The 27,795-nt window shown below is 40.6% G+C and overlaps 1 protein-coding gene across 2 annotated transcripts in view; it reads left to right on the top strand.

The window, feature by feature from the left end:
• Positions 1–2,243: 2,243 nt before the first annotated feature.
• The window catches only part of arhgef1a (Rho guanine nucleotide exchange factor (GEF) 1a), an 87,210-nt gene continuing 61,658 nt past the window's right edge, over positions 2,244–27,795 (top strand). For both annotated transcript variants that reach the window (XM_042506973.1, XM_042506972.1), the window contains exons 1-5: positions 2,244–2,442; positions 17,024–17,186; positions 17,762–17,829; positions 25,210–25,273; positions 25,529–25,661. In XM_042506973.1, coding sequence (XP_042362907.1) covers positions 2,380–2,442; positions 17,024–17,186; positions 17,762–17,829; positions 25,210–25,273; positions 25,529–25,661 — 491 coding nt within the window. In that variant the 5' untranslated portion in view covers positions 2,244–2,379. The remainder of the gene's footprint in view (positions 2,443–17,023; positions 17,187–17,761; positions 17,830–25,209; positions 25,274–25,528; positions 25,662–27,795) is intronic.

Raw genomic sequence — 27,795 nt, 5'->3', positions numbered from 1 at the left:
TACCTCGGCTATCATTATAAAACATCAGACAGATCACTGACAATTAAACATAGCTCTCACAAATTGGTGCACAATTCAGCATAAAATCAAAGGGAAATAATGGATCAAATGTAAGCTAAATTCAAAATAATAACATTCATCACATGTAGGCTAAATGATTATTTAGGTTAGCGTAACTAAGTTTATTTCTGCATATAGCCTATCCTGTCTTTCTTCTTCCAGATATATCACATAGTATATTTTGACAGTCTACAATCTGATTGAACTACTTACTCTCATTTACTGTGTATTTCCTTTACAATCATGTTTAGAGTAGTTTTAAGGTAGCATATGGTTCTTTTCTCCTTGTTACTTGACTTTAAGACTTTTTTTAGGTTTTGGAGAGCTGAGATTAAGACTGCAGCTACTGCTGAGATCTTCTCTTCAGGAGAAAGATCTCAGCAGTAGCAGCAAGGTTGTAGGTGCTCAAGACCTGTAACCTTCTTCTGAGGAGGTTTGGGAGCAAGAGCCAAACAGGGAAAGAGTGTGGCAAGTCCTCCAGACCTACAACCTTCCTCACCGGTGATCTGAATAGAAGAGCAAAATAGATTAGCAGAAGCTTCTCTCTTGGCTAGAGGGTCACAGTGATGAACCACTCACGTTCGGAGATGGGTCCATGGGAAGTGACTTACACTATAGTGTGAAAGGTAAGGCATCTTGGGGGCTAACGGTACACGGCTGTTCCATTTGTTCCAGAAAACAGATTCTCATTCAGTGGGCTAAAAGGATATATGACATTTGATAGCAATAAACTTAATAAAAACAAATAACTAGCAGCAATGGCTGTCAAAAGTTTGAAATAGTAACAAAATCAGTATAAGAGATGAAAAAAGTTGATTAAAATCACCAGCTAAAATGAAAATTATATGTAGTTGTCCGGGCATGTTGCTGCTGGTGGCATCATACAATTGCAGTGCATCTTTTGAATTTGCATCGGAGTCTTGTGTCCTGTCGGCTCTGAACAAGGTCTGCCCATTCAGTGCAATAGCTTGTTCCAGACTGTTAGAGGTTAACCATGTCTCTTTGAAGATGAGCGCAGAGCAGTCTCTGATTTCCCATTGTTGAGTTATTCTCAGTCGCTTCACATCTACTCCACTCTCCTTCAAATGGACATTAGCCAGAAGATGGCTTGGTAGAGGAACAGTTCTTGGTCCAAGTCGGGTCAGCCTCGCCCTAATGCTAGCTCTCCTCCTTCTCTTTGTCCGGTGCTTTCAGTTTCGTTTCTCCCCTCTGGTCTGACTGGCCGGATGGCATATACCTTGGTAGGGATCCTCTTGCTGCCTGCTGCATTCAGTCCAACCCCACATAACTTTTCCCGATGTTGATAAGCACTTCTCTATTGTAGAGAAGTCCCACTACAGCAGAAGGGGTCATGTAGTAGGAAAAAAAAGAAATATATAGCACCAAAGTAGCAAGGATTTGAGGAGCCACTCGCTGCTGCATCTGCATGTGCTGCCGTGATCATAACCACATTCCTAATATAAATAGCCACTCTGCCAACTCATTTAACTCTATCCACTCTAAAAATGCTGTAAGCAGAAAGATTAACGTCCGAGTCAGAAACATTATTATTTAACCAGGACACTAAAATTACAACAGTGTCTAGGCCTGTGTTACTGATCCAAATTCTAAAGAGATCTATCCTTGGTTAAAATCTCCTGGCATTTATGTGAACAATCCCCAGACCATTACAGGCTTTAAAGTTCAGAGCAAGGGTTAGACCATCACTACCCTGCTCAACAGACAAGACTGCACCTGGGGCACCTGGTGGCTCAGTAGAGATATAGTGCCCCATATACAGAGGTTGTATTTATGTTTCATGTCAGTGCTGATGTAGTGTTTTTTTTGGGTGAGGGAATCATGGCTCAATAGGCAGGAGAAAGGGCCAGAGGTAAAGAAAGCCTCTCGGTACAATTACATTATCTATAAACAACTGACCATGCATGCTGAAAACACTATTATTACACTATTACACCATTATTTCAGTGATTTGGAGCATGTATAAGCTAACTAAGCAATGGATAGTTTTTCAGACCTCTAGAACCTCAAGGAAGGGTGGTCCCCACAGGTGATGATTGAAAGATTGGTCCCCATTCCACATGGAAACTAGTATGTGTGTGTGTGTGTGTGTGTGTGTGTGTGTGTGTGTGTGTGAGGGGGCGGTGATGATTCAGAAGTCAGATTTCTCACAGGAACAGCCACTTCACTAGAAGCAGAAGCACATTGCAGTTGGCCAGTGAGGAGAGATTTTCCAGTTCATTGTCTTTGGTAGAGATCTGAGGGATCCACAGAGAAGCGTGTTCACTTAAACATTAGATATTTTATTGTCTGACTGGCATAATGTCCAGAGTTGCCAATCTGTCAAAGCTGCGACAAGAGAGGACGAGGGAAATCAACCTGCGGGTGAGTTCGCATTATGTTCCTCATTGAATGTAACACTAAAGACAGTTGACCTCAGGAAATGGCATCTGGCTGTTCATGTTCGAACAACTACACATTTTTAACAGCCAAAACAAGAGAAAGACAAAGATATGGTTGATGTCGTACCATCTCGATTTTTCTCTTCCTGTCTCTTTTGTTACTTCCCCTTTTTTTCCATATCACTGTGTCATTGCCTGTTTCTGCTCTCTCGGCTATAAAACATATCCTCAGTTTGACACAGGACCTCATTTTTACATCAGGAAACCAGGCCTCTCAAGCCATGGGCCCTAATAGAACTACATTGGTTACACATTAATGTAGGTGGTGGTGTATGTATGTTTGCTTGTACACAGTGTGCTTTCTCACTGGATATTTGACTATAGCAACTGTTGCCATAGAAATGTCAGTGGGTGTGGGTGTGATATTACTGCTCTCTTTGAGAATACTGTGGGCTTTAAAAAATGTGTAAAACTAAATATATTTTCAAAAGTACTCCAGGCTTGATTTTCTAAAGCACTAGTCTTACAGTCACAGATGTTAGATATCCTAATTTGGAAGTTGTGCAAATGTGATGGTAACACAAAATAAGTTGATAATAATAACTTCAATAGTGTCCAGAAATGTCATGTCAGATATTTCTCATCAGTTGTGTTCCACACTTAAAGGTGAGACAGACTCATGAAGCTCAGCTGGAAAAGCTTTGTGATACAGTGCCCAAATGGACAACTGTTTGCAGCATTACACTTGCCCAAACACAGAGTTTACTTGCCCTGGGCAAGTAGATATTGCCTTGAAAGCATACACTGTTTATGTTGAGACAATTTAACAGCACAGTGTACTGCTCTTTCTCTTGTTAAAAGGCAATCCACCTCACCCGGCAGCAGGGCTGGACTTGGACAAAAAAACAAACCAACCAATACTCTATGTTTGTGTTCCCCTAATGAATGTATTTTACTGTTATCCCAAATCCAACTCTTGGTACTGTCGTGAAGTTTATCAATGTTTACAGATCAGAAGGGGCTATTACATGTATATATATAATATATATATATATATATATATATATATACATATATATATATAGGGTTGCCATTTTCAGGGTGCAAAAATAAGGGACACCTTGCGGCCCCATGCCAGAGGGACACAAATGAACAGACAATTCATTTCTTGCATTCTGATGAATTCTTATGCACTAATTTTTTTTATGCATACATTTTAAAGTCCTGCTACCTTAAAACTACTCTAAACATGAATGTAAAGGAAACACAAAGTAAATGAGAGTAAATAGTTGCACCAGTTAGAAAAAATGATCAGATTGTCTATCAAAAATATACTGTTATATTTGGAAGAAGCAAGACAGGATAGGCTATATATGCAGGAGTAAATTTTGTTAGACTAACCTAAATAATGATTTAGCCTACGTGTGATTAATGTCACAAATTATTCACTTTGTACAACATTAAGCAGACAGCTAATATGATTCCAAAACATTTATTCAGGAAGATGATACGCAAACAAAACACACCATATATATTAAGTACTAATATATACAAATATATACAAGTGTGGATGTGTAAGTGTGTGTGTGTATGTGTGTGTGTGAGAGAGAGAGAGAGAGAGAGAGGAAGAAAGAGATGGTGTGTGTTGGTGTGGGAATGACCACACCAAGAGGCAGAAGTTAACTGACAACAGACGCTACAACAAGATGCCAGAATGAAGATGCTGGATCAAAGATGGCCGCCAGAGCAGGGAAGGCCCTAGCTGACCATGTGGTTGGTCAGACAAGGAACAAAAAAAGTAAGGGCAGGAACTTTAAGTTCTTGCCAGTCCTGCTGTCCTAACAAAGAAAGCAGTTCAATTCTATCTCAGTTCAGTTCTCCTTGTGGCTTGAGAAGTTAGCTTTGGCTTTCTGACTTATGTAAAGTCTCTTCAGGCTTGGAGAGTAGAGCTGAGACAAGGCTGCAGCTCCTGCTGTGAGCTTAGGTGTGGAAGGGGGAAGGGCAGAGCAGGTCCTCCAGACCCGTTACCTTCTTGGAGGAGGTATGGAGTCAGAAGATTAGCTGAAGCGTCTCGTCTTGGCTTGGTGACATCCTTGGGGTAACTGTGGTGAACCAATCATGTTTCAGATGGGTCTATGAGAGAATCCAACACTTAGGTGTCAGAACATGAGGCGCTCTGGCAAGTTGAGTTCAAATGGCTGTTCTTTGTTTGAGGAACAAAGAAGACAACAGTAGACATTTTGAAGACAGAACTCACACGACAAGTGACACGTTTTTTTTGTTTGATTTTTTTTACAGCGGCCTTTGACTGCTGCACCTACCACTACTGCCCTGTTTAGTGCCAGGAAAAACCCTGATATCATTTTTGTGGTCTTGTCAGCTCCTTTGCTTTTGCAAATTTGCTCTGTGTGCCCCTTTTTTTCCCACATTTTTTGCAATCCAGGTCCTTACTCAAGGTACAATGTACAAGGTAGATACAGGATCATCTGATCAACTTCAGAATTGGTGTGTCCATTATCAATCCCTTGGTGATGAAAATTATCATAGGTTTGGACAAAACTTTTATGGTTTTCTTGTTACGTGGTGTACAATTTTGATGTCTCACCATAAAACAGGAAATTGTAACTTTGGTTTACATTGTCCAATCTACATGAAACTTCATAGGTTTTTATAAGGGTCCCGCCCTGAACACATCCGTATGACAATTTTCACAAGTCGTAAAAACGCCACCTACTGGCAACATGTTCTATAAATAATGTGCACCAAGGATATGGAAATTGTGTCCCTTCCACTGCCACCTAGTGGCCGCTGGAAATATTATGCCATGTGAAATATCTCATTCCAGGGTCAAAAGTCTCTGCATGCATTATCTAACTTTCATAGACACAAACAACTGTCTCAGTCGGAGTCCTGCAAGGAAACCCAACATGCGAGGGGATGCGAGGGCCGTTTCTTCACTGCTTGCAGCTTTAATTAGGGCCCGAGCACTGAATGGTGCGACCCTATTGAAATTGCTAGAATTATTAGGGCCTGAGCACAAAACGGTGTGAGGACCCTATTAAAATCCAAGGAATTATTAGGGCCCCAGCACCAAACAGGTGCGAGGACCCTATTGAAATGCAAAAATGTATGTGGGCCTGAGCACCAAACGGTGCGTGGATCCTATTGAAATTCTCCGAATTATTACTAAGGACTGAGCACCGAACAGGTGCGAGGACCATATTGAACTCTAAGGAATTCTTCTTCCAAACGGGTGCAAGGATCCTATTGAAATCTAAGGAATACTTCTTCTTCTTTTTCTTCGTCTTCTTCCTATAAATGCATTGCCTTTTGGGGGGCTATATCATACTCAAAAACTCATAAAACTTAGCAGCTTTATCAGGTCTGGTGAAAAATTTGATACGTTAAGGGTCTCAGGTGCAAATTTTTTAAAAAATGGCTCAGGAGCACCCCCTATTACATTTGTGTGGAACAGCCCCCACCTCTGCTGTCAACTACATTAACCAAAATTGGTAGGCACATGTAGCGCCCCAAAATGAACAAAAAAGGCTGTTGGACCCATTTGACGAACCCAACAGGAGTTTGGCCATTTTGATTTGAAGTTGCAATTTTGCTGTGTTTCTGGCCATTTTCAGGGGTCATAATTTTTTGATCTTCTCCTAAAGATTTCATCCGATTGACTTCAAAATTGAAACATCCTCTCAGAAGGCCTGGGACATCAAAAGTTATTTAATTCGTGAGTTTTTGACAAACCGTGTGGGCATTACTGGGCCAAACATTTCCATGTCTTGCCATGAACCAAGAAGTAGTTTATAACTCTGAGGGACATAATTAAATGTTCACCACATTTACAAGATAACATTACCATTTCTTATAGCGCCTCTTATTGGTGACAGGAAATGACATGAAAATTACATGTGCTCTTCTTTGATTTATTTCTCCTACAGATTTCACTCAATTGACTTCAAATGTGGTCAATGACACCTTAAGACGTGTGATTTAAGAGAATTAGTTTTCGTCACACTATGTGGGTCTTTCCAACTTTGATGTTTTGTCATGAAACAGGAAGTTGTTGTATCTCGGCCAAACATCATCTGATCTGCCTAAAAATTCTCATGCTTGATAAGAGTCCCAGCCTGGACATGTCTGCATGGCTCAATTGAGTAATCATCAAAGGGCCACGTACTGGAGACAGGGAGTTTTCTGTTTTATATTTTGACGTGCACCTCCTTACAGGTTGACCATATTCAACTCAAACTTGGTAAGAGAAGTGTTGAGACCTTGACAATGCCTGCTTGTGATTTCAGAGCTTTTTCATGAACATTGTTGCCATGGCAACATGGTATTCGCCGCCAAACAGGAAATTGTTGTAACATCACTTTGAATCAACCGATTGGTGTACTCAAGGTGCAGCCCTGAACACATCAACATGTCAAACATGATAATCACAGTGCCACCAACTGGAAAAAGGATGTAAGCCTCTTTACACAACTATACTATGATTTACATGACATTTACATGGTTTGATGTGCAAATTATGTAGACCAAGATGACTTACATTTTGTGTGGTCTCCAGCTCCACCTGGTAGCCACAGGGAGTATTACCCCACATGAAATATCTAACTGAAGGATTGAAACTCTCACTGACCACATTCAGCTCAAGCATGGTTAAAAAAAAGCTGCTCAAAGACCTCCATGATGCCTCCTTGTGAAGATCATATGTTTTTAATGAATGCCGTTGCTGTGGCAATGCAGTATTCATCACCAAGCAGGAAGCTGCTCTAACTTCAGTTTGCATTAACCAATTAGCCCCAGATTTTTAGACAGGTGCGATCAGATTGCAACCCTGAACACATCAACATGTTAGTTAACCATAATACTCAGTGCAACACCTAGTGGCAACAGGAAGTATACCTTACAACACAATTATCGTTTGATTTACATGGAATTCACATGCTTTGGTCTACAAATGATGTAGAGCTGGATGACTTAGATTTTGTGGTAGACAGTGCTCAAAGTGTAATACTACACTGTGTGAAATATCTCACTTAGTGGTCCAAACTCTGCATGCATTTTTCAACTTTCACTAAAATTAAAAAGATCATGGGACATCAAAAGTTATTCAATTTGTGATTTTTTTTCATACTATGTGGGCATGGCTTGGTTTCCAACTTTGATGTGTCGCCATGAAACAGGAATTTGTTGTAACTCAGCCAAACATTATCCGATCTGCCCAAAACTTCTCATGCTTGATAAGAGTCCCGGCCTCAATATATCTGCATGACTCTATTGAGTTATCATGACAGGGCCACCTACTGGAGACAGTGAGTTATATGTTTTATATTTTGATGTGTACCTCATACAGGTTGACCATATTCAGCTCAAACTTGGTGAGAAAAGCTTTGAGGCCTTGATGGTGCCTCCTTGCTATGTTAAAGGTTTTTCAAACCTCGAACATCCTTACTATGGCAACATGGTCTTTGCTGCCAAACAGGAAGTTGTTGTAACTTCACTTTGCATCAACTGATCAATTAAGATAATCAAAGCGCCACCAACTGGCAAAATGGAGTTAGCCCCTTGACACAGCTACAACACAGCTTTGATTTACATGACATTTATATGATTTGGTCTACAAATGATGTAGACCAAGATGACATGCATTGTGTGGTCCCCAGCACTACCGAGTGGCCACAGGAAGTATTACCCCATATGTTATATCGAACTGAAGAATTGAAACTCTCTGCCTGCTTGTTCCAACTTTCATTGGAATGAAAGGTCATGGGACTTAAAGTTAAAGTTACTTAAAGTTATTCAATTTCTGACATTGTCCAGACATTGTCCAATCTTCCCCAAATTTCTCATGCTAGACGAGTGCAGAGTTGAACACATCTGCATGGCTCACTTGACTTATCGGCATACCGCCACCTACTGGAAACAGGAATTTAATTGATTTATATTTTTAGTTGCATCCCCTCACAGGTTGACCACATTCAACTCAAACTTGGTAAAAAAAGCTGCTGTAAGACCTTCGTGATGCCTCCTTGTGAAGATCATATGTTTTCAATGAATGCCATTGCAGTATTCGCCACCAAACAGGAAGCTTCTGTAACTTCAGTTTGCAATAATTGATTGGCCCCAAATTTTACAGGTGTGAACAGATTGCGGCCCTGAACACATCAACATGTGATACTCAATGCACCACCTACTGACAACAGGAAGTATGCTGTGTAACAATATCATAATTTGATTTACATGCAATTTACATGGTTTGGTCTAAACATGATGTAGACCAGGATGACTTAGAATTTCTGTTATCTCCAGCGCCACCTAGTGGTTTTAGAAAATACTACACCGTGTGAAATGTCTCACTCAATGGTCCAGACTTTCTGCATGCATTTTCTGACTTTCACTACAATTAAAGATTGGAGCAGTTGGAGTCACGCCAGTTACCCCCGTTCATCGCTGCTTGCTGCTTCAAGTTTGACCCAGGCACTGAATGGTGCGAGGACCCTCTTGGAACTGAAGGAATTCTTATCATTATTGATATTATTATTTTTCTCTCAAATTAATTGCCTTTTTGAGGGCTTTTAACATATTCAAAAAGTCATGAAACTTTGCAGACTTATCAAGTCTGGTGAAAAATTTGATATTTTAATGGTCTCGTGAGTGGGTGGGAGGAAATGTATCAGTGGTGCCCCATACTGATTTTCAATGAAGCAGCCCCCGCAGCATGTATTACCAAGAGCTGTGAAACTTTGGAGGGCTGTGCAACACCCCATTACCTACAAAAAAGTCTCTTGAGGGCCTAATGTAAAACCAACAGGAAGTCGGCCATTTTGATTTGAGTTTTGGTGAATGTTTGGCCATTTTCATGGGTCGTAATTTTTCAGATTTGTCCTACAGTTTTCATTTGTCCTCCATCCATTTCAGATTGACTTTAAATTTTATGGCTACCTTCATAAGACCTGTGACACTGAAAGGTATTGGAGTTTTCACCAAACTGTGTGACCCTTATGAGGTATCTAATTTGCATGTTCTACCAGGAAGTAAACAGGAAGTGGTATGTAACTCTGCTGTGAATGGTCCAATCTGCCCCAAACTTCATATGTTTGATAGGAGTCAGGGCCCGAGCACTAGGGTGTGAAGAACGTATTGAAATGCAAAGGACTATTATTATTACAACAAATGAATTGTTTTTCGAGGGCTTTAACATATTCAGAAAGTCATGAAAATGTGCAGTTATCAGGACTGGTGAAAAATTTGATATTTTATGGGTTACCTGTACGGGCTTAAAAAATTTGCCTCAAGACACCACCTAACAGATTTCAGCAAAGGAGCACTTGAGATCCATTTCACGTAGACATACGTCTACGTGAAATATATGTATGGGGCGTCACAAGACAAACAAAAAGTCAGTTGGAGCCATATTCTAAACCCAACAGGAAGGCTGCCATTTTACATTGAAAAGTAAGTGATTTTTCACGGCTTATTTCTGATTTTTTCTGAGTGAACTTCTCCTACAGTTTTCGCCAGATTGACCTCAAAATTTCTAAATCCTATCTTTAGGTGGGGGCAACCCTCGTTTGCGACCCGAGTTTGCGAGTTTTCGTGTAACGATGTGGACATTATGAGGCCAAGAAGTTACATGTTTTGCCACCAAACAGGAAGTAGTTCTTAACTGTGCCACCTATTGGCGCATGAAAGACAAAGTTTTACACTAAAAGGTCCAGCTCCTAGTAGGTTGACTTGATTGAAACCAGGTTATTAAAAGATATATTTAAGATGTATCATGCCTTTTTTGGACCCTGTGTGGAAATTAGTTGGTTTTTTGTTGCTTAGAAAATCAGGATTGTTTCATTTGTCCTCCATCCATTTCATCTAATAAAATTAGATAGTGCAAGGGTGATGTTTGTGATTTTACTGCCCACAACATCACTGGTTCCCATTTACAGAGCATCAAAGACATCAGCCACCCCAGCCACAGCCTGTTCACCCTGCTACCATCTGGAAAAGGATGCATCTGGAAATATCCACTGCTGAACCACCAGACTACAGAGCAGCTTTTTTTCCCAGGCTGTGAGATTCCTCAACTCCTCCTTAAACGCCAAAAGATTTAGCAGTTTTTATTTTAAACTTTAAATTAATTTCTTCTTAAACCACATTTAAGAAAAATGACAAAATAAATTTACCCTGTACCTTCTTCTACCTTTGTGGAATTTCCATCAGGCTGTCAGAGATGCAGCTATTGTTATTTGATTGGTCTAACTGAGACGCCAATTTAATTCTTGGTGTCTTGTTTTTCCCGTAAAATTTGGAGATCATTGAATCTAGAGATATGAACCAGGTGAGGGGGTGAAGCACTGTCATTTTAACAGTTGCTATTCTGCCCAAAAGAGATAGTGGTAGGTTCATCCAATGACAGAGGTCATTGTTTTGAGTAGTGGGGTGAAGTAATACCTAAATATGTGGTGTGACTTGTGCATAATTGGATAGGAGGTGTTTGGGCTTCCACATCCCAGCTGATACTATGTTATGAAAGAATGGAAGATTTGTTCCCGTTAGTGGAATATTTGAAAATATTGGATTATAATTGAATAAGTTTAATTATTGCTGGTAGTGATGAGTGAGGGTTTGTAGAAACAGCCATATATCATCTGCATAAAGATGGATCTTATGGTGTATATTTGGTGTCTGGATTCCTCTTATGTAGATGTTCTGATGTATGGCTGCTATTAAAGGTTTCTGTGAAACTGGTGAATAGAGAGGGAGAGAGTGGGCATCCTTGCGTAGTCCCCTGTGCAATGTGAAGCTTTGTAAAGTTTGTCCATTGGTGATGACAGTGGCTGGAGGAGTGGTGTACAGAATTTTGATCCATCTGACAATATGATTTCCCAGTTTGTAGTGTGTGAAAAGTAAATTTTCAGTTTACTCTATCAAAAGCTTTTTCTGCATCTAAAGTGGCTATGATAGTACCTGCCTATTGTAATTATGAATAGTGCATTAGATTAAATAGTCTGTGTGTGTTACTGGATACCTGTCTGCCTTTGATAAAACTGGTCTGATCTGGATGAATTAAAGATGCAGGGACTTTTTCTAATCTGTGAGCCAGTGCTTTGGCGATGATTTTAATCCACATTGATGAGAGAAATTGGACAGTAATTTGAAGGCGAGGTTGGGTCTTTGTTATGTTTTGGGAGATGTGAAATTGTTGCTGTGTTCATGTCTGCTGGAAATTTTGACATATGTTTTATTACAGGTATCAATTTGTTAAAGAGCGGAGCTAGGATAGACCAGACATGTTTATAAAACTGTAGGGAAGCCATCAGGTCCTGGTGCTTTATTAGTGGGCATAAGATTGAGAGCTGTAGAAACTTCATTCTGTAATACTGGTGTCAAGTCTGTCGATGTGATCTTTATTAAACTGTGGTAGGTCAATGCTGTTGAAAATGTCGTCTTGGCTGGGGTCCTTTTCTGATAAATATAGATTGGAATAAAAACTCCTGAAAATGTTATTTATCTCCTCAGGTGAGTTTGTGGGCTTCCCTGCTGAGTCTTTAATGATAGAGATTGTTGTTTGTTCTTTTTGTTTAATTTGATTTGCCAGATATTTGCCAGATTTATTGTAATGGTGGAAAATTTCCTGTCGAAGTCTATGTATCAGAAATTGAGTTTTCTTATTTCCAATTTCATTTAGTTGGTGTTTATATTTTCTTAGATCATTCTGGGTTTCCTCTGTTGGGTTACTTGCATTAATATTTTCGAGTACTTGATTTTTTGTTCTAGTTCAGCTTCTTGTTGCTTTTCCCTCCTTTTTTGTGAAGGGAGAATGAAATTATTTTACCTCTTAATACTGCCTTTCCTGTTTCCTATAAGAGAGTTAATGATGGAGGTTATGACTTAAGAGAATAATTTATTTCTAGGAATGATTCCCATTCTCTCTTAATATAACTGTCAATGTAACGGTCTTTAAGCAAGGATGTATTGAAACGCCATCTGATGATGGATTTATGAGGACTGGCTCGATTTCATGTAATTGTTACTGAGACATTGTCACTTATGATGATGGGGAGAATCTTTGAGTCTGAAATCTGAGAAAAATCAAATTTCTGGTGAGGAAGAAGTCAATACATGAATATAAGCAGTGAACCAGTGAAAAAAAGGGTATTCTCTAGTGGTCTGATGCTGCAATTGCCAATTGTCAAAGACCAAGATCACCCATGAACTGTTTTATCGTTTCTGTTGATTGCCAGTTACGCTTACTGCTTGAGTTGTTTGTTCTTTCCACTTTCCACTAACAACTATGTTTCAGGGGCAATTGGAAATGTTTGTGATGGAGGAGAACAGGTTGTGAAAAAAAGATGGGTCATCAGTGTTTGGACCATAAATATTACAGGTTGTTATTGGGCTATTGTTAATTGATATGTTTATAATGATAAAATGTCTTTCGGGATTTGTGATGGTGTTATAGACACATGAAACTCTTTTGTTTATTAAAATGCATACACCTCTGTTTTTGTGCTCTAATTGGCTGATCATAAGTGACTAAACTGTGCTGAACTTAATTTATCATCATCTTATTCTGCAAGGTGTGTTTCTTGTAGTAAACATATATCTGCTTGAAGATGTGTTAAGTGATTCAATACTTTAGTTCTCCTATTTTGCAATGATTGGTCGGCTGATGTTTTTTGTTCCCATATGGTGCATGCAGTGGAATGTGATGTTGTTGAAAACTAAATTGTCCCTCATGCTGTGCGCTTCTGAATCCAGAACTGTTTCTTTCATAGCTTTATTTTTGGTGATAAGAGAGGTGATCTGGGTGGTAATGGTTTTGATAGAGTGTTGTAATGATTTGTTTTCCTTGGTGAGTGTTTGCATTTGCTTCTGACTGAACTCCAGGCTCTGGTGTAGTGACAGAAACTCCTTGTGCACTACCTCGGTGAGTTTGTTTCTGATGGATATGAACAGATCACTTACCTCTGTCCAGCATGGTAGTTTCATAGATGTGGTGTTGAATCTGGGCTGGAGATTATATCTTTATGGAGTCTTTTGGAGGTTGGAGTGAATTTGACGCCTTTGCTCTTGTCTGTTTTACCTTGGTTCATGATGATGAGTCTATTAAAACACTCGTCAATTTATTCTTTCAGATGAACTAGTTTGCTTGGTATTGTATTCTGGTTTTGAGAGTGGTGGAAAGGAGACGGAAAAAGAAAAGGAAGTGGCAGAGAAAAGTTTTATCCAGGGTGAAAAGTTTTTTCGGTCTGCAGTTTAGCAGCTGGAGGCTGTCATCTTGGATCTTGCACCATCTTGTGAGAGTTGCATTCACAGAGGTGTCATGCTCATGCTCCCACTCTACTCATGCTGCTCATACTCATACTCCCTATAAGTCTTCCTTAAATCCAAGTAAATCTCTGTCTGCTGTTGCTACTGGAATGGCTTTGAAATGGGCAGTTTCTAATTTCCTCAGGAAATCCAGGTGTTGAAAAGCCTTTTTGATGATGCCTGAGGTGTTATTACACTAGGTCAGGGGTAGGCAACCTGAGGCTCTAGAGCCACATGCGACTCTTTAGCCCCTCTCAAGTGGCTCCTGTGTCTCTGACTAAAAATTATATGGAAATGAATTGCGATTATTTTTTAAAAGTTTTCATTCAATTTTTCAATTGTAAAAATATGTAGCCTGTACACAGGATATGAAAATGTATTTCATTAACTAAAAAATGCATCATATTTCTGTGGCCTTGGAGCCTTTTCTGCTAAATTTTGCCAAATTTAAAAAATGGTGGGCGGTCCTGGATCAAAAAAGCCTGACTAGCTATGGATTCCAAATCCAAGATAGGAGAAGTCTCAGAAGAAAATGGAGAAGTTATTGGTGCATAGAGATAATAATAACAGTGCATGGATAGATCTTTTAATTTTTACCACCAACACTGCAAAGTTAATGTAACAAAAAAATAAGAAATAGTGGTCAAACATATTGATGAATGCTCATGTAGACCCATTAATAATATTGATAGGCTAGTTTGACTATATGTGTTGTGTCACTTGAGGCTCCAGACATTTTTTTTTTTGTTTTGGGCCAGAAATGGCTCTTTTGATAGTAAAGGTTGCCGACCCCTGCACTAGGTGAAGGTGGCGGCAGTGCCAGTCTTACAGAAATCGACAATCATCTCTGTTTGGTCTTGTTCATGTTGAGCATGCGGTTGTTTTCCTTGCACCACATTCCGAGTTCATCCACCTCCAGCCTATACGCTGTCTTGTTGCTGTTGGTGATAAGTCCCACCAATGCTGTGTCATCTGCGGACTTCACTATGTGGTTGTTTTGATAGTGAGCTCTGCAGTCAGCAGTGTGTAGAGCAGCAGGCTGAGGATGCAGCCTTGGGGGAAGCCAATATTGAAGATGATAGATAAGGATGTGGTGTTGTTGACTCAAACATACTGTGGCCTGTTAGTCAGAGAGTCCAAAATTCAATTGCAGAGAGATGGGGCTATTCCAAGTATAACAGTTCACCAGTGTTTGTGGGACGATTCTGTTGAAGGTGGAACTAAAATACAGAAAGAGCAGCCTCACATAGGAGTTCTTGGTTTCCAGATGTGTGAGGGCCTGATGGATCATAGCAGATATGGCATTATATATAATCATTATTGGGGTGAGTGTAACTGAGCAGTAATCACTGAAGCAGGACTCTGTTGTGGTCTTTGGCACAGGGATGATGGTAGATATCTTGAGACACATTGGAAAGATAGCCTGGGACAGGGGGGTATTAAATATGTCTTTCAGAACCTCTGAGAGCTGGTATGCACAGTCACTCAGGATCCTATGCAGGATTCTGTCAGTGGATCCCATACAGTGTCAGATGGGTGCACAGGGCAGTGTGCATCCCTTTTGTTGTAGTCTGTGATGCTTATGATGCCTCTACACATGCTCCAGGGGTCATTTGACAAGAAATACCCCTGTATTTTTAGGATGTAGTTGGAGTTTGCGCTCTTTATTCCCACCAACAGGCTCCTTTGGACTTCCCTGAGTGCTGATGCGTCTCCAGCCCTGAATGCATTCCCGCACTTTCAGTAGGGAATGAACCAACAAACCACTGCATTCAACCAGGGTTTCAGGTTGGGGTGGCTGGTGATGGTTCCAGTGGTTGCCACATCCTCCACGCACTTGTTGAAATAACCCAGCACAGATACTATGTATTCCTCCAGGTCTACGCTGCCCCCTCCTGTTGCTTCCTCTCTGAACATCTGCCAGTCTGAAGCATAGGGATAGCTTCAGTAAGCCACACAGTGATGGTTTTATGTGTAACCTTCCTGCTCTTTAACAAAGGGCAGTATGCAGGGACTAGCACGATGGAGATGTGATCTGAAGAGCTGAGGTTGGGGCTGAGAGTAACTCTGTATATCCCTCCCTGCCTGTTTGTGTACATTCTGTCAAGTGTGTTTTCACCCCGAGTGGGTATAGAACATCGGGAGTGGGCCCTTCAAAGATGTACATGGTAAAGGTCTCCCGCAACCCACATAGAGAGCCTCTACTATCATGTAGCTCTTTTAGACCAGCATTAGGGTTAATATGTAGGGGGACATAAACAGTGACTATGAACACAGCTGTAAATTTTCGTAGCAGTGCAATTTGCATAGTGGAATTTGATAGTCAAGTGTTCAATTGCTTCAGAGCAATGCCTACCAACCACGGAACAGTTTTATGCATCAACCTTTGTCAACACAGATGCAAAGACCCCTCCTCTAGTTTTCCCTGAGAGCTGGTTTTGGTCCTAGAGGATGAAAAGCCACCTGTTGAGCTGGAAAGCAGAGTCCAACATGTTGCTGTTGAGACAGGTTTCCGTCAGGACAAGAGAACAGCAGTTTTGCATCTCCCGCTGACAAAGTCTCAGTCGTAATTCAGTCAGTTTTGTCACCCAGAGTGCAAACGTTAGACAAAAACAGTGATGGAGTAGCCGGTCTGATACCATTAGCCCTTAACTTGGCTAGCACGCTGGGCCTCTTGCCCCTTTCCTGCTTCCTCGTACAACGCCTCTTGCCTCTGAACCGGCTCAGCCTGCTCCTCGCTCGCCCTGATTGTGGTCTGGTCCTGGTTGCGGCGATGCTGTGATCTTGCCTTTGGACAACTCCCTTTCAACATATGCATGAGACTGTTATCATCTCTCTCAACATCAACATAGAGTGCAATTACTAATTTCACACCTACCATTATCCATTATTGTAATATGACATGCATCTGTTTCTATTATTGCTGTGCCCCCCCCCCAGCATCTCAGTCAATCATACTACAACCATGGCTGTTATTGGCCATGCCCTGGTCCTGGTTGTGGCTGTCGCACTGGGCCTGGTAGTGGGTTGTGTAACAAATCCACACTGAGCACTAACGCTGTTTCCATAACAACCTGCTCCTTTGTTAAGCCCATCAGTCTCCAGAATCACAATAACTTTCTAGAGGTCAGAGTAAAGACGTTGTGCATAAGTTTGCCTTTCTCTTCAACTACATTGGATGTGCTTGTGCCATTTGCAAATACACAAGAGGTCTTTTTCACATTTTGTCTTGGTATCTTTTTCAGAATAAAGAGAGAGAGCGCATGAGGGAGCGAGAAAAGGCAGCAAGAGAGAGGGACGCACGATACAGCAATGGTCACCTCTTTACCTCGCTGACAGTGTCGGGAACCACACTCTGTTCAGCATGCAACAAAAGTATTACTGCCAAGGAAGCACTCAGCTGCCCTAGTAAGTATAACAGTTACTGCACTTCTGAGTGTTGAAGGAAAAGTTGTTGAACTCTCTGCAGTGTGTGTGGGTGCAGTGTTGGGGAACAGGTTCAAGCACCCTTAGGTGTATGTATCTAAATTACAAAGTGAATGTTTTTTTTTGTTATTCGTTACAGTTACTTAGAAAAAAACGTGATTAATTACAGTTTCTTATCAAAATGTTGGTGATTATAAAGGGGGAATTACATCTGAATATATCCTTTTAGGTAAAAAGTTTTTATGTTACAGGAGAATATAACATACTTTCTGTTGTATGGGTAATTAATAATCTCCAGTCTATTAAATTTCAAAAGTAACACACAAACACAGTGTGTGTGTGTGTGTGTGTGTGTGTGTGTGTGTGTGTGTGTGTCATTTTGCACACACACACACACACACACACACACACACACATAAATGCTTGTTGCTTCTTGGGGGGTACACTTGAATTTTCTAGTAGGCTGCTGAAATTCTGAAACAAGAGATGAGACAAAACATGTTTGTTGGAGGACATGCTTTCATTTTTTTAATGTCTTATGTGTTTGTGTTTTCTAGCATGCAATGTCACTATCCACAACCGCTGTCGAGACACTTTACCAAACTGCACCAAAATGAAACAGAGGGTAAGGAACATTCTACACCACAAATCTTCAAAACAATATTCATTGATGTAATTTAGGCATTTTAAAAAAGGTTTTTTTTGGAGTTTTGGAATTTGTGTGACTCTGAATTTTCACTCTAAGATTTTATTTTTTACTGCAAATGTGTAGTATTTTGATTCTAATGCTGCTCTAATATTGCTTACTGCTCTCCTTGATTACCCATAATTGGTATCAGAATTGACCCTGAAAAAAACCATACCAGTTGATCCCTCATTCTGATCAGTAGGTTTGCAGATGTTGGTCATAGCAGCAGTCACATTGTGAGAATTTGGTCATAAATTAGTGACTCCATAACTATTTGACTGATAGACAAAGATTGAACCATGTTTCTCACAATTATCAGATGAAGCAGACAACCCAAAATGGCATGGTACATATGGGCCTTTGGCAGAAAAATGTCATGAAGTGTGAATCATAGCAGAAACCCTTGACAAACCTCTATACAATCAGATATCCCTCCCACGTGCCCTCACATGGATTATTAGATCATTTAGATATGTTATAATATGTAACTGCTGCATTTAAGTGGCATATTCTCAGAATAGAATAGAGTAGTCAAGTCAAGTCAAGTCAAGTCAAGTCAAGTCAAGTCAGTTTTATTTATAAACCCCATTATCACAAAACATGGTTTGCCTCAGAGGGTTTACAGCATGCGGCATCCCTCTGCCCTTAGACTCTCACATCTGAAACGGGGGAAAAAAATGAAAAACACCTCAGGAAGAGTGGCAGAGGATGATGAGGGATCCCTCTTCCAGAATAGACAGACGTACAATAGATGTCGTAAATAACAGTTGAATTACAATAAAAAAGGAAGGAGAAAGAGAGAGGGAAAGAGAGCAGGAGAGATGCACAGCAATAACGGGAACAAATGCATGTCATATTAAAATAACGATGGTTGTAAAATTACTTAATGCAATCTATGATAGCATGTTATGTTAAGTGCAAATATTGTGGATGTTGATAAAAGACCCACGCGTATATTGATAGTGGAGGCGTGAATCATATTAATGGCAGTAGAAGGTTCATGGCATCGGTGCAACCAGGACACACAACACAGGCATAACTTCAGACAAGACCACAGCAATGGCAAACCAAGTCCACAATCAGGACGAGCCGGAGGTATAGTATCAGTGCAGCCACAGCATGAGCATGACCAAAGACAGGGTCACAGCACCAGCACAGCTATCACAGCGATCAGGCACAGCCAAGGTTGCAGCCCAGATCCGGGAAAACTAGGAAACAAGAGAGCAGGAATGCTGCGGAGAAGCAACGGAGTTAGCGAAATGCAGTAAACAGACATGAGCGTTTGCAGATGGAGGGAGCAGAGCAGGAAAAAGAAGCTCCATGTATCACAGAAAGCCCCCCAGCAGATTAAACATATGTCAGCCTAACTAGGGTCTGGTCCAGGCAACCTGAGCCAGCCCCCATTATAAGCTTTATCAAAGTTGAAGATCTTTAGTCTACCCTTAAAAGTTGAAACGGCGTCTGCCTCCCTGACCGAAACTGGAAGATGGTTCCATAAAAAGAGGAACATGATAACTGAAGGCTCTAGCTCCCATCCTGCTTTTGGAGACTTTAGGAAGCACAAGTAGCCCTGCGTTTTCAGAACACAGTGATCTTGAGGGTTGGTAGGGAACTATGAGCTGCGACAGCCTGGATGGAGCCTGACCATTTAGAGCTTTGTAAGTAAGGAGAAGGATTTTAAATTCATTTCTGGACTTTACAGGGAGCCAGTACAAGGGAGCTAAAACAAGAGAAATATGATCCCTTTTCTTGGCTACCATTAGAACACGCAGTTGGAGAGACCTAAGAGATTTGTTGGGGTAACCAGATAATAGGGAGTTACAGTGATCAAGCCTAGAAGTAACCTTACCCCAGTTCCTTACAGTTGTGCTAAAGGCCAAGGTAATGCCATCTAGAGAAATTATATCCTTAGAAAAGGAGTGTCTGAGGTGTTTGGGGCCAAGAACAATAACTTGGCTCATCCAGGCTTTTATGTCCCAAAGACATGTTTGAAGTCTTAGATAGCTGATCAGTTTCATCTGGTTTCATAGATAGATACAGTTGCGTATCATCAGCATAGCAATAGAAATTTACAGAGAGATTTCTGCTTATGTTTCTTAGGGGAAGCATATATAAAGTAAAAAGGATTGTTCTAAGCACGGAACCTTGTGGCACTCTGAAGCAGACCTTAGTGTGCATGGAAGACTGATCACTGATAGGAACAAACTGGGAATGATCTGATAAGTATGATTTAAACCAGCTTAGTGCCTTTCCATTAAGGCCAGTTATGTGTTCCAGTCTGTGCAGTAGGATTCGATGGTCAATGGTGTCAAATGCAGCACTGAGATCTAATTGGATTAAAACAGAGACCAGAGGCAATCAATAAGTCATTTGTAATTTTTTTAAATCAGTTGTTATGTCACAAGTCTTAGGGTCTTAGAAACCACATTTGAAATCAATTGGGTCAAATCTGTTGCAGATATGCATCAAAGAAGAACACGCGATTTTCATGTAATTTCCTGTGGCCAGTGGGAGCTGCTATAAGAAATGCTTATCATGTAGATGTGTTCAGGGTGGGACTGTCATCCAACATGTGAAGTTTGGTGAAGATTGGACCATGTCCCTCAGAGTTATAAACTACTTCCTGGTTAATGGTGAGATGTGGAAATGATTGGCCCAGTAACAACCACATGATGTGACAATAACCAACAAATGTAATAACTTCTGATGTCCCAGGCCTTCTGAGAGGACTTTTAAATTTTGAAGTCAATTGGATGAAATCTGTAGGAGAAGATCGAATAATTGCAAGCCCTGAAAATGGCCAAAAATACGCCAAAATTGCACATTCAATTCAAAATGGCTGACTTCCTCTTGGGTTTAGGGTATGGTTCCAAGAGGCTTTTTTGTAGGTCTTGGGCTGTTACACATGCCTCCCAAGTTTTGTAGCTCTAGGTGAAATATACTGCAGGGGTTGCTTCGTTGAAATCTGTAGGGGGTGCTACAAGGCCATTTTGGCACATCAGTGCAAAAAAAATCATATCAAATATCACATTTTAGGACTTCTGATGTGTGTGCTAAGTTTGGTGAGCTTTGGTGCATGCCCTGCCTCTCAAAAAGTGTTTCCAGTTTTATGGCGAATAATGCGTAACTTTGGCAACAGTGTTTAATGAAAACTCAAAAGTGTAATTTCTGTGCATCGTGAAGGTCTTTACAATATTCTAATTGGATATAAGGTCAATTAAGTTAACCTGCTACAGGGGAAAAAATCAAAAAGTAAAAAAGTAACTTCCTGCTACCAATAGGTGGCGCTATGAGTAAGATTCAAAATTGCACCGCAGATGTCTTTATGCCTGGACTCTTATCAAATCTGTCAAATTTTGTAAAGATCTGACCATCTGAGGCGAAGTTACAACAGTTTTTGATGTCATGTTGAAACATCAAAATTGTCCACCCGACTTTAGTAACGCCTTCCAACGTAAACTCTCAATAATTATTTTCAAGCATCATCAATGTCTTAGAGATTTTTTGAGACCATTTTGAGATCAATCGAGTCAATCTGCTTGCAGCTGGATATGGTCCTGTAAAACTTTGCCTTTCTTGTGCCAATACGTGGTGCTCTCATTATTGCTTAAAATTGTGATATAGATGTGTTCAGATGGGACTCCAATCAAACATGTGAAGTTTGGGTCATATTGGATCATTTACAGCAGAGTTACATACCACTACCTGTTTACTTCCTGGCTCATGGCAGAACATGCAAATTAGATGCCTCATACAGATCACACACTGTGATGAAAACTCATGATTTGAATAGCTTTTGCTGTCAAAGGTCCTATGAAGGTAGCCATAACATTTGAAGTCAATCTGATGAAAGCTCTAGGATAAGTTCTCAAGATTACGACCCCTGAAAATGACCAAAAATACACCAAAATTACAACTTCAAATCAAAATGGCTTTTACATAAGTGTCTTACGTTTTGTAGCTCGAGGTTAAACGGTTTGCGGGGGCTATTTCACTGAAAATTACTAGGTGGCGCTCCAGAGCACATTTTAGCACATCACAGCAAACAGCAACAATCATATCAAATACCACATCATATGTCTATTGATGTGTTTTCCACGTTTCATGAGTTTTTAAGCATCTCAAACATAACTTACTGTTTTATGGCGAAGAATGCCACAGAATGGCAACAGCGTTTGATGAAATCAAAAGCAGCGAGCAATTTATCATCACCAACTTAAGGAAATACTGGTGTCCAGATTTGAAGTTGATCAGATGAAATCTGTAGGACAAGTGTTTAACGAAAGAGACACTAAACTATCAAAAAATGTGAAAATTCAAATTAAAAAGGACTAAGCACTTCCTGTTGGGTTTAGGGCATGGCTCCAAGAGGCTTTTTTGTAGGTCTTGGTCTTTTGAACATGATTCTCAAGTTTCATAGCTCTAGGTTAAATGGTCTGCGGGGGCTGCTTCATTGAAATTTTCTAGGGGGTGCACAAGAGCCATTTTTGCACATTAATGCAAAAAACTCATATGAGATATCCCAATTTAGGACTTTTGATGTCTGTGCCACTTTTGGTGAGTATTGGTGCAAGACTTGGCCCTCAAAAAGTGTTTCCTGTTTTATGGCGAATAATGTGTAACTATGGTGACAGTGTTTGATGAAAACTCAAAAGTATTTTTTCTGTGCATCATGAAAGTCTTTGCAGTATTATGAGAGCATTTGAGGTTGCTGGGGTGTATCTGCTATAGGAGACACATTAAAGTGTAAAAAAACTAACTTCCTGTTACCACTAGGTGGCGCTATGACGGTGACTCAAAATTGTGCTACAGGTGTCTTCAGGCCTGGACTCTCATCAAATGTGTGAAATTTTCTGACCATCTGGGGTCAAGTTATGACAGTTTTTGATGTCATGTCGCAACATTGAAATTCGCCATGGCGTCACAGGAACACCATTCAACAACGAATGACAATATTCATTTTCCATCATCAGCAACATCTTAATGATTTCTTGAGACACTTTTGAAATCAATCGAGTCAACCTGCTAGGAACTGGACCTCTTAGTGTAAAACTTTCTCTTTCCTGTGTCAATAGCTGGCGCTCTCACTATCACGTGAAATTGTCATATATATGTGTTCAGGGCGGGACTCTTATCAAACATGAAGTTTGGGGCAGATTGGATCATGTACAACTGAGTTAAAAACAACTTCCTGTTTAGAAGCGAAACATGTACCTTCTTGGCCCCATAACTACCATAACCCTTGGTGCTTGGGCCCTAATAATAAAAAAACGATCAATTACAATAGGGTCCTCGTAACGTTTGGTGCTCGGGTCCTAATAATTCCTTCAGTTTCAAGAGGGTCCTCACACCATTCGGTGCTGGGGCCCTAATAATAATAATAATAATAATAATAATTATAATAATAGTTATTTTCTTAGTAATAATAATAATAATAATTCCAAGGATTTCAAGAGGGTCCCCGCACTGTTTGCTGCTCGGGCCCTAATTCCTTCAGTTTCAAGAGGGTCCTCACGTTCGGTGCTCAGGCCCTAATAATGATTACAAGGATTTCAAGAGGGTCCCCGCACTGTTTACTGCTCAATTCCAAGCAGTTCCTTGCATTGTTCGGTTCTTGGGCCCTAATAATTCCTTGGATTTTAATTGGGTCCTTGCACGTGTTCGGTGCTTGGCCCCAATAATAATTCTTTGGATTTCAGTTGGGTCCTTGCAGCCGTTCGGTGTTCAGGCCCTAGAAATAATAATAATTCCTTAAGTTTCAAGATGGTCCTTGCATCGTTCAGTGCTTGGGCCCTAGTAATTCCTTGAATTCCAAGCAGTTCCTTGCATTATTCGGTTCTTGGGCCCTAATAATTCCTTGGATTTCCATCGTGTCCTTGCACCCGTTTGGTGCTCGGCCCCAATAATAATTGCCTCGATTTCAATTGGGTCCTTGCACCCACTGGGTGATTGGGCCCTAATAATTCCTTGGATTTCAATAGGGCCCTTGCACCTGTTCAGTGTTCGGGCCCTAATAATAATAATAATTTCTCAAGTTTCAAGATTGTCCTCACATCGTTCAGTGCTTGGGCCCTAATAATTCATTGAATTCCAAGATGGTCCTCGCATCGCTCGATGTTCAGGCCCTAATAATGGTAATAATTCCTCAAGTGTCAAGATAGTCCTTGCATCGTTCAGTGCTTGGGCCCTAATAATTCCTTGAATTCCAAAAGGGTCCTCGCATTGTAATTCCTTGGATTTCAATTGGGTCCTTGCACCCATTTGGTGCTTGGGCCCTAATAATTCCTTTGATTTCAATAGGGTCCTTGCACCTGTTCAGTGTTAGGGCCCTAATAATAATAATAATTACTCAAGTTTCAAGATGGTCCTCACATCGTTCGGTGCTTGGGCCCTAATAATTCCTTCAGTTTCAAAAGGGTCCTCGCATTGTTTCCTTGCATTCCAAGAGGGTCCTTGCACCGGTCACTGCTTGGGCCCTAATAATTCCTTGCATTCCAAGAGGGTCCTCGCACCATCTGGGGCTCGGGCCTGAACAATTTCAATAGGGTCTTTGCACCGTTTGGTACTGGGGCCCTAATAATAATAATTCCTTCAATTTCAATAAGGTCCTTACACCGTTTAGTGCTGGGGCCCTAATAATTACTTCAGTTTCAAGAGAGTCCTTGCACCGTTCGGTGTTCGGGCCCTAATAATAATTCCTTCAGTTTCAAGAGGGTCCTTGCACCATTTGGGTTGCTCGGGCCTTAATAATTTCAAAAACACACATGCTGCCACAGAGGGTGCGGTTTAGGCAACAAAGTTACGGATGGTTAGGATTAGGAGAAGGAGGCACACGTTAGGGCGTAGAAAAAAAACAACACATTCTAACAGGAAGTGAACACTGGACTCCCGCAAAAAAAGGGTTTGTTGGACTCATCCACCGCCTCTCCTGCCCGCCCTATAGGCCCTATAGGCACCCTTGTGCTCCTGGTATTATGTTGTTACCAGCAGCATTTCAACCTGACAACCTTATGCCACATTTAATGCAGACATGACAGGTTCCCTTTCAGCCATGTTCTCAAGTTACATTACCCGTGCACCGGCTACTCAGTAACCATACATATGTGCAACAATGCGCAGCCATCAGGAGCATTTTGGGGTTCAGTATCTTACCCCAAGGATACTTTGACATGTGGACTGGAGAGGCAGGGATCGAACCATGAATTTTCTGATAAGTAGTCAAACTGCTGTACCTCCTGAGTCTACAAGTGAATTGCTATTATACTGTACATGTTACACACTAATGTGTGTTCTTTTTTGTTTATTTCTTTTGAACAGCAGCAGAAGACAGCCCTAATGCGAAATAACCCAGCCCTGCAGAGTGTCACACTGCGCACAAAAAGTGAGAGCTTTTCTTACAAACATATATTGTCTCCTCTGCTTGTTATTCCCATCTTCCACAAAATGTTCTCAACTTTATTATCAAACTCCTCTTTTCTCCTACTCCTGTTGTCCTTATCGTCCTCCTAAACATGTTGTTCTTGCTGTTTACTACTTCCTTTCTTTCTTTTCTTCCTTCTCATATCTATTTCCCTTTTGTCACTCTCTCTTGTATCGTTCTCCCTTCTCCACCTGCACCTTTTTTTTCATTCCATAGCCCCAGGAATGCGTGAGCGTCCAACTTCAGCTATCTACCCTTCTGACAGCTTCCGACAATCCCTGCTGGGATCCCGTCGTGGTCGTTCCAGCCTTTCCCTGTCCAAGAGTGTCTCCACAAACAACATTGCTGGGTAAGACTTTAATTGGCCAACTGGAACAATACAATGACATGATTCCTAACCCTAACTAAAGCATGGGCACCTTGTGGTTTGGTCTAGCTTAGCCCCACTGTTCTGTGCACATAAACCACACACTCTCCCCTCGTCACATCTTGTTGCTTTGCAGTGGATGTGTACATATTATGCTCTAAGTATCCTTCTGCATCTGCTCTACATCATGGGATGCCACTATTGTGACATCAATAAATACACATGGTGGGATTATGCTGCAGGTTATTTTGTTAAGGCAGCAAAAGCACATGGCAGCCAATGCCAGCATGTAGGGCTGGGCGATCTAGAAAAAAGTCTTCATGATATATTTTTTTTATATTAGTCGATATTGATATATATCACAATATACATCAAATCACTATTTCTGTCAAGCTTAAAGGTTCCCTTTTACTTCTAAGTGAGAAATGAAGATATCATTTAATTTAAATATTTATTTTCTGTCAGACACTGAACATGTCAAATATACTGTAGAACAGGCATCACCAACTGGCGGACCTACTCAGCAAAAATTCAAAGAGATCCAGTTACTAAAATGTCCTACCAGCAAAGGTCTGAAATCAATAGCATGATTAACTGAACATTTTACTTTGATTACGATAAATGAATGATTATTTTGCTTTTTTTTTTAAAAGCTCCATCTTAAACACACTTCAGGTAAATTTAAGCACATTGTGCCAACCTCTCCTGACTGCAGGACTCTGATTCTTGAGCTTCTGTGAAACGTCTGTGCTTTTAATCATTTTACTCAGGAAAAAAAAAGTGTTGAGTTGGTCTACTTCTCCTATAGCTGCCAACAGCTTATCAACATTTCCAGCTAGAGAAAGGGTAAAAATAAGGTAATGTGCCTGTGGCCCCAGGTCCCCAAAACATTACATCTGCCCCTGGTAATGATAATAAGAGCTCAGCGCGAGCGGCTGGGTGAGACATGGAGCAATGCATCCTACACCCAAAGTCTGATTTAAATCTTAAACTAACACAAAGTAGTCTGTAGCTGTCTAAACAAGGCACTTTCCACCTCTGCAAATTTGGCTGTTTCAGACACTTTGGTGCTGTGAGGAGAGGTTCCACTCTGTTTGTCTGTCTAACTGCACTGCTGTTGGACCATCCGCTGTTTGATCCACGATAATGAAATGCTGTGAAAGCACATACGACAGGGTTTTTAAACACTCAGCTGTATTCTAGTCAAAGTTGTTCACTGCATTTGGTTTGCATGGCACTATTCTAATTTACGTTGGCTAATCATGTTGTCTGTCAAAACATGGCTGGAATGCGTTCTATCAACATTCTGTTGTCTATGTATCATATTTCAATCGAGGAAAAGTTATTTCATGCTTGATATCATTATCATTTTATCGCTTAGCCCTACCAGCCAACAGAAAGACAAGAAACATTACATTCATATATGGACCCATCCACAGCCCTTCCCACTAGCCCTTTGGGCACAATCACCCTCCTGTTGTTGTTTTTGTTGTTTTTACAGCACTTTGTCAGGCAAATTTGGAGACTGTTATTATGAGCATACATGTAGGTCTATAATGTATCCATGTGAAGATAACTTGTTACAAAAGCGTGTTACTGAAGCTATTATTATGTCATATTATGTTACTGTGATGCAAGAGGTGTCTAATAGCTAGTGGAAATATGCAATTCCTGATTTGTCCTTGATCAGAAGGAATACACTGGCAATCCTGGGACTGTACTCTAAAATTGACTTTGTTTGCCACAATCAAAAGACCTGCATGTCTTTGGAATGTGAGAGGAAGCCAGAGAAAACCCATGCAGACACAACATTGCTGCGACGCGATAGTGCTAACCACTACACCACCATGCTGCCTAATCCCAAACATGGTGCTTTGAATTACTATAAATTTCAATCCCTAACACTCTAAGAACAAAAAACACCAAAAGGAGCCATTAAATCTACAGTCAAATTACAAATGAGGACAGAGCTTGTGTGCTAGCATTAGCTTGAGCTTAGACCCACATTAGCTACATTTTTTAACATCATCCAAAGCAACATAGAATTTTGGCCAACACAAAGTTGATTCAAATACAAACCTGATGACATCCTATTAAAATATATGCAGGGCTGAAA

This window comes from Plectropomus leopardus, chromosome 18 (assembly GCF_008729295.1).
Source record: "Plectropomus leopardus isolate mb chromosome 18, YSFRI_Pleo_2.0, whole genome shotgun sequence".
Lineage (NCBI taxonomy): Eukaryota > Metazoa > Chordata > Actinopteri > Perciformes > Serranidae > Plectropomus > Plectropomus leopardus.
Note: the sequence above shows the minus strand (reverse complement) of the source record. Positions and strands in the feature narration are given on the sequence as shown.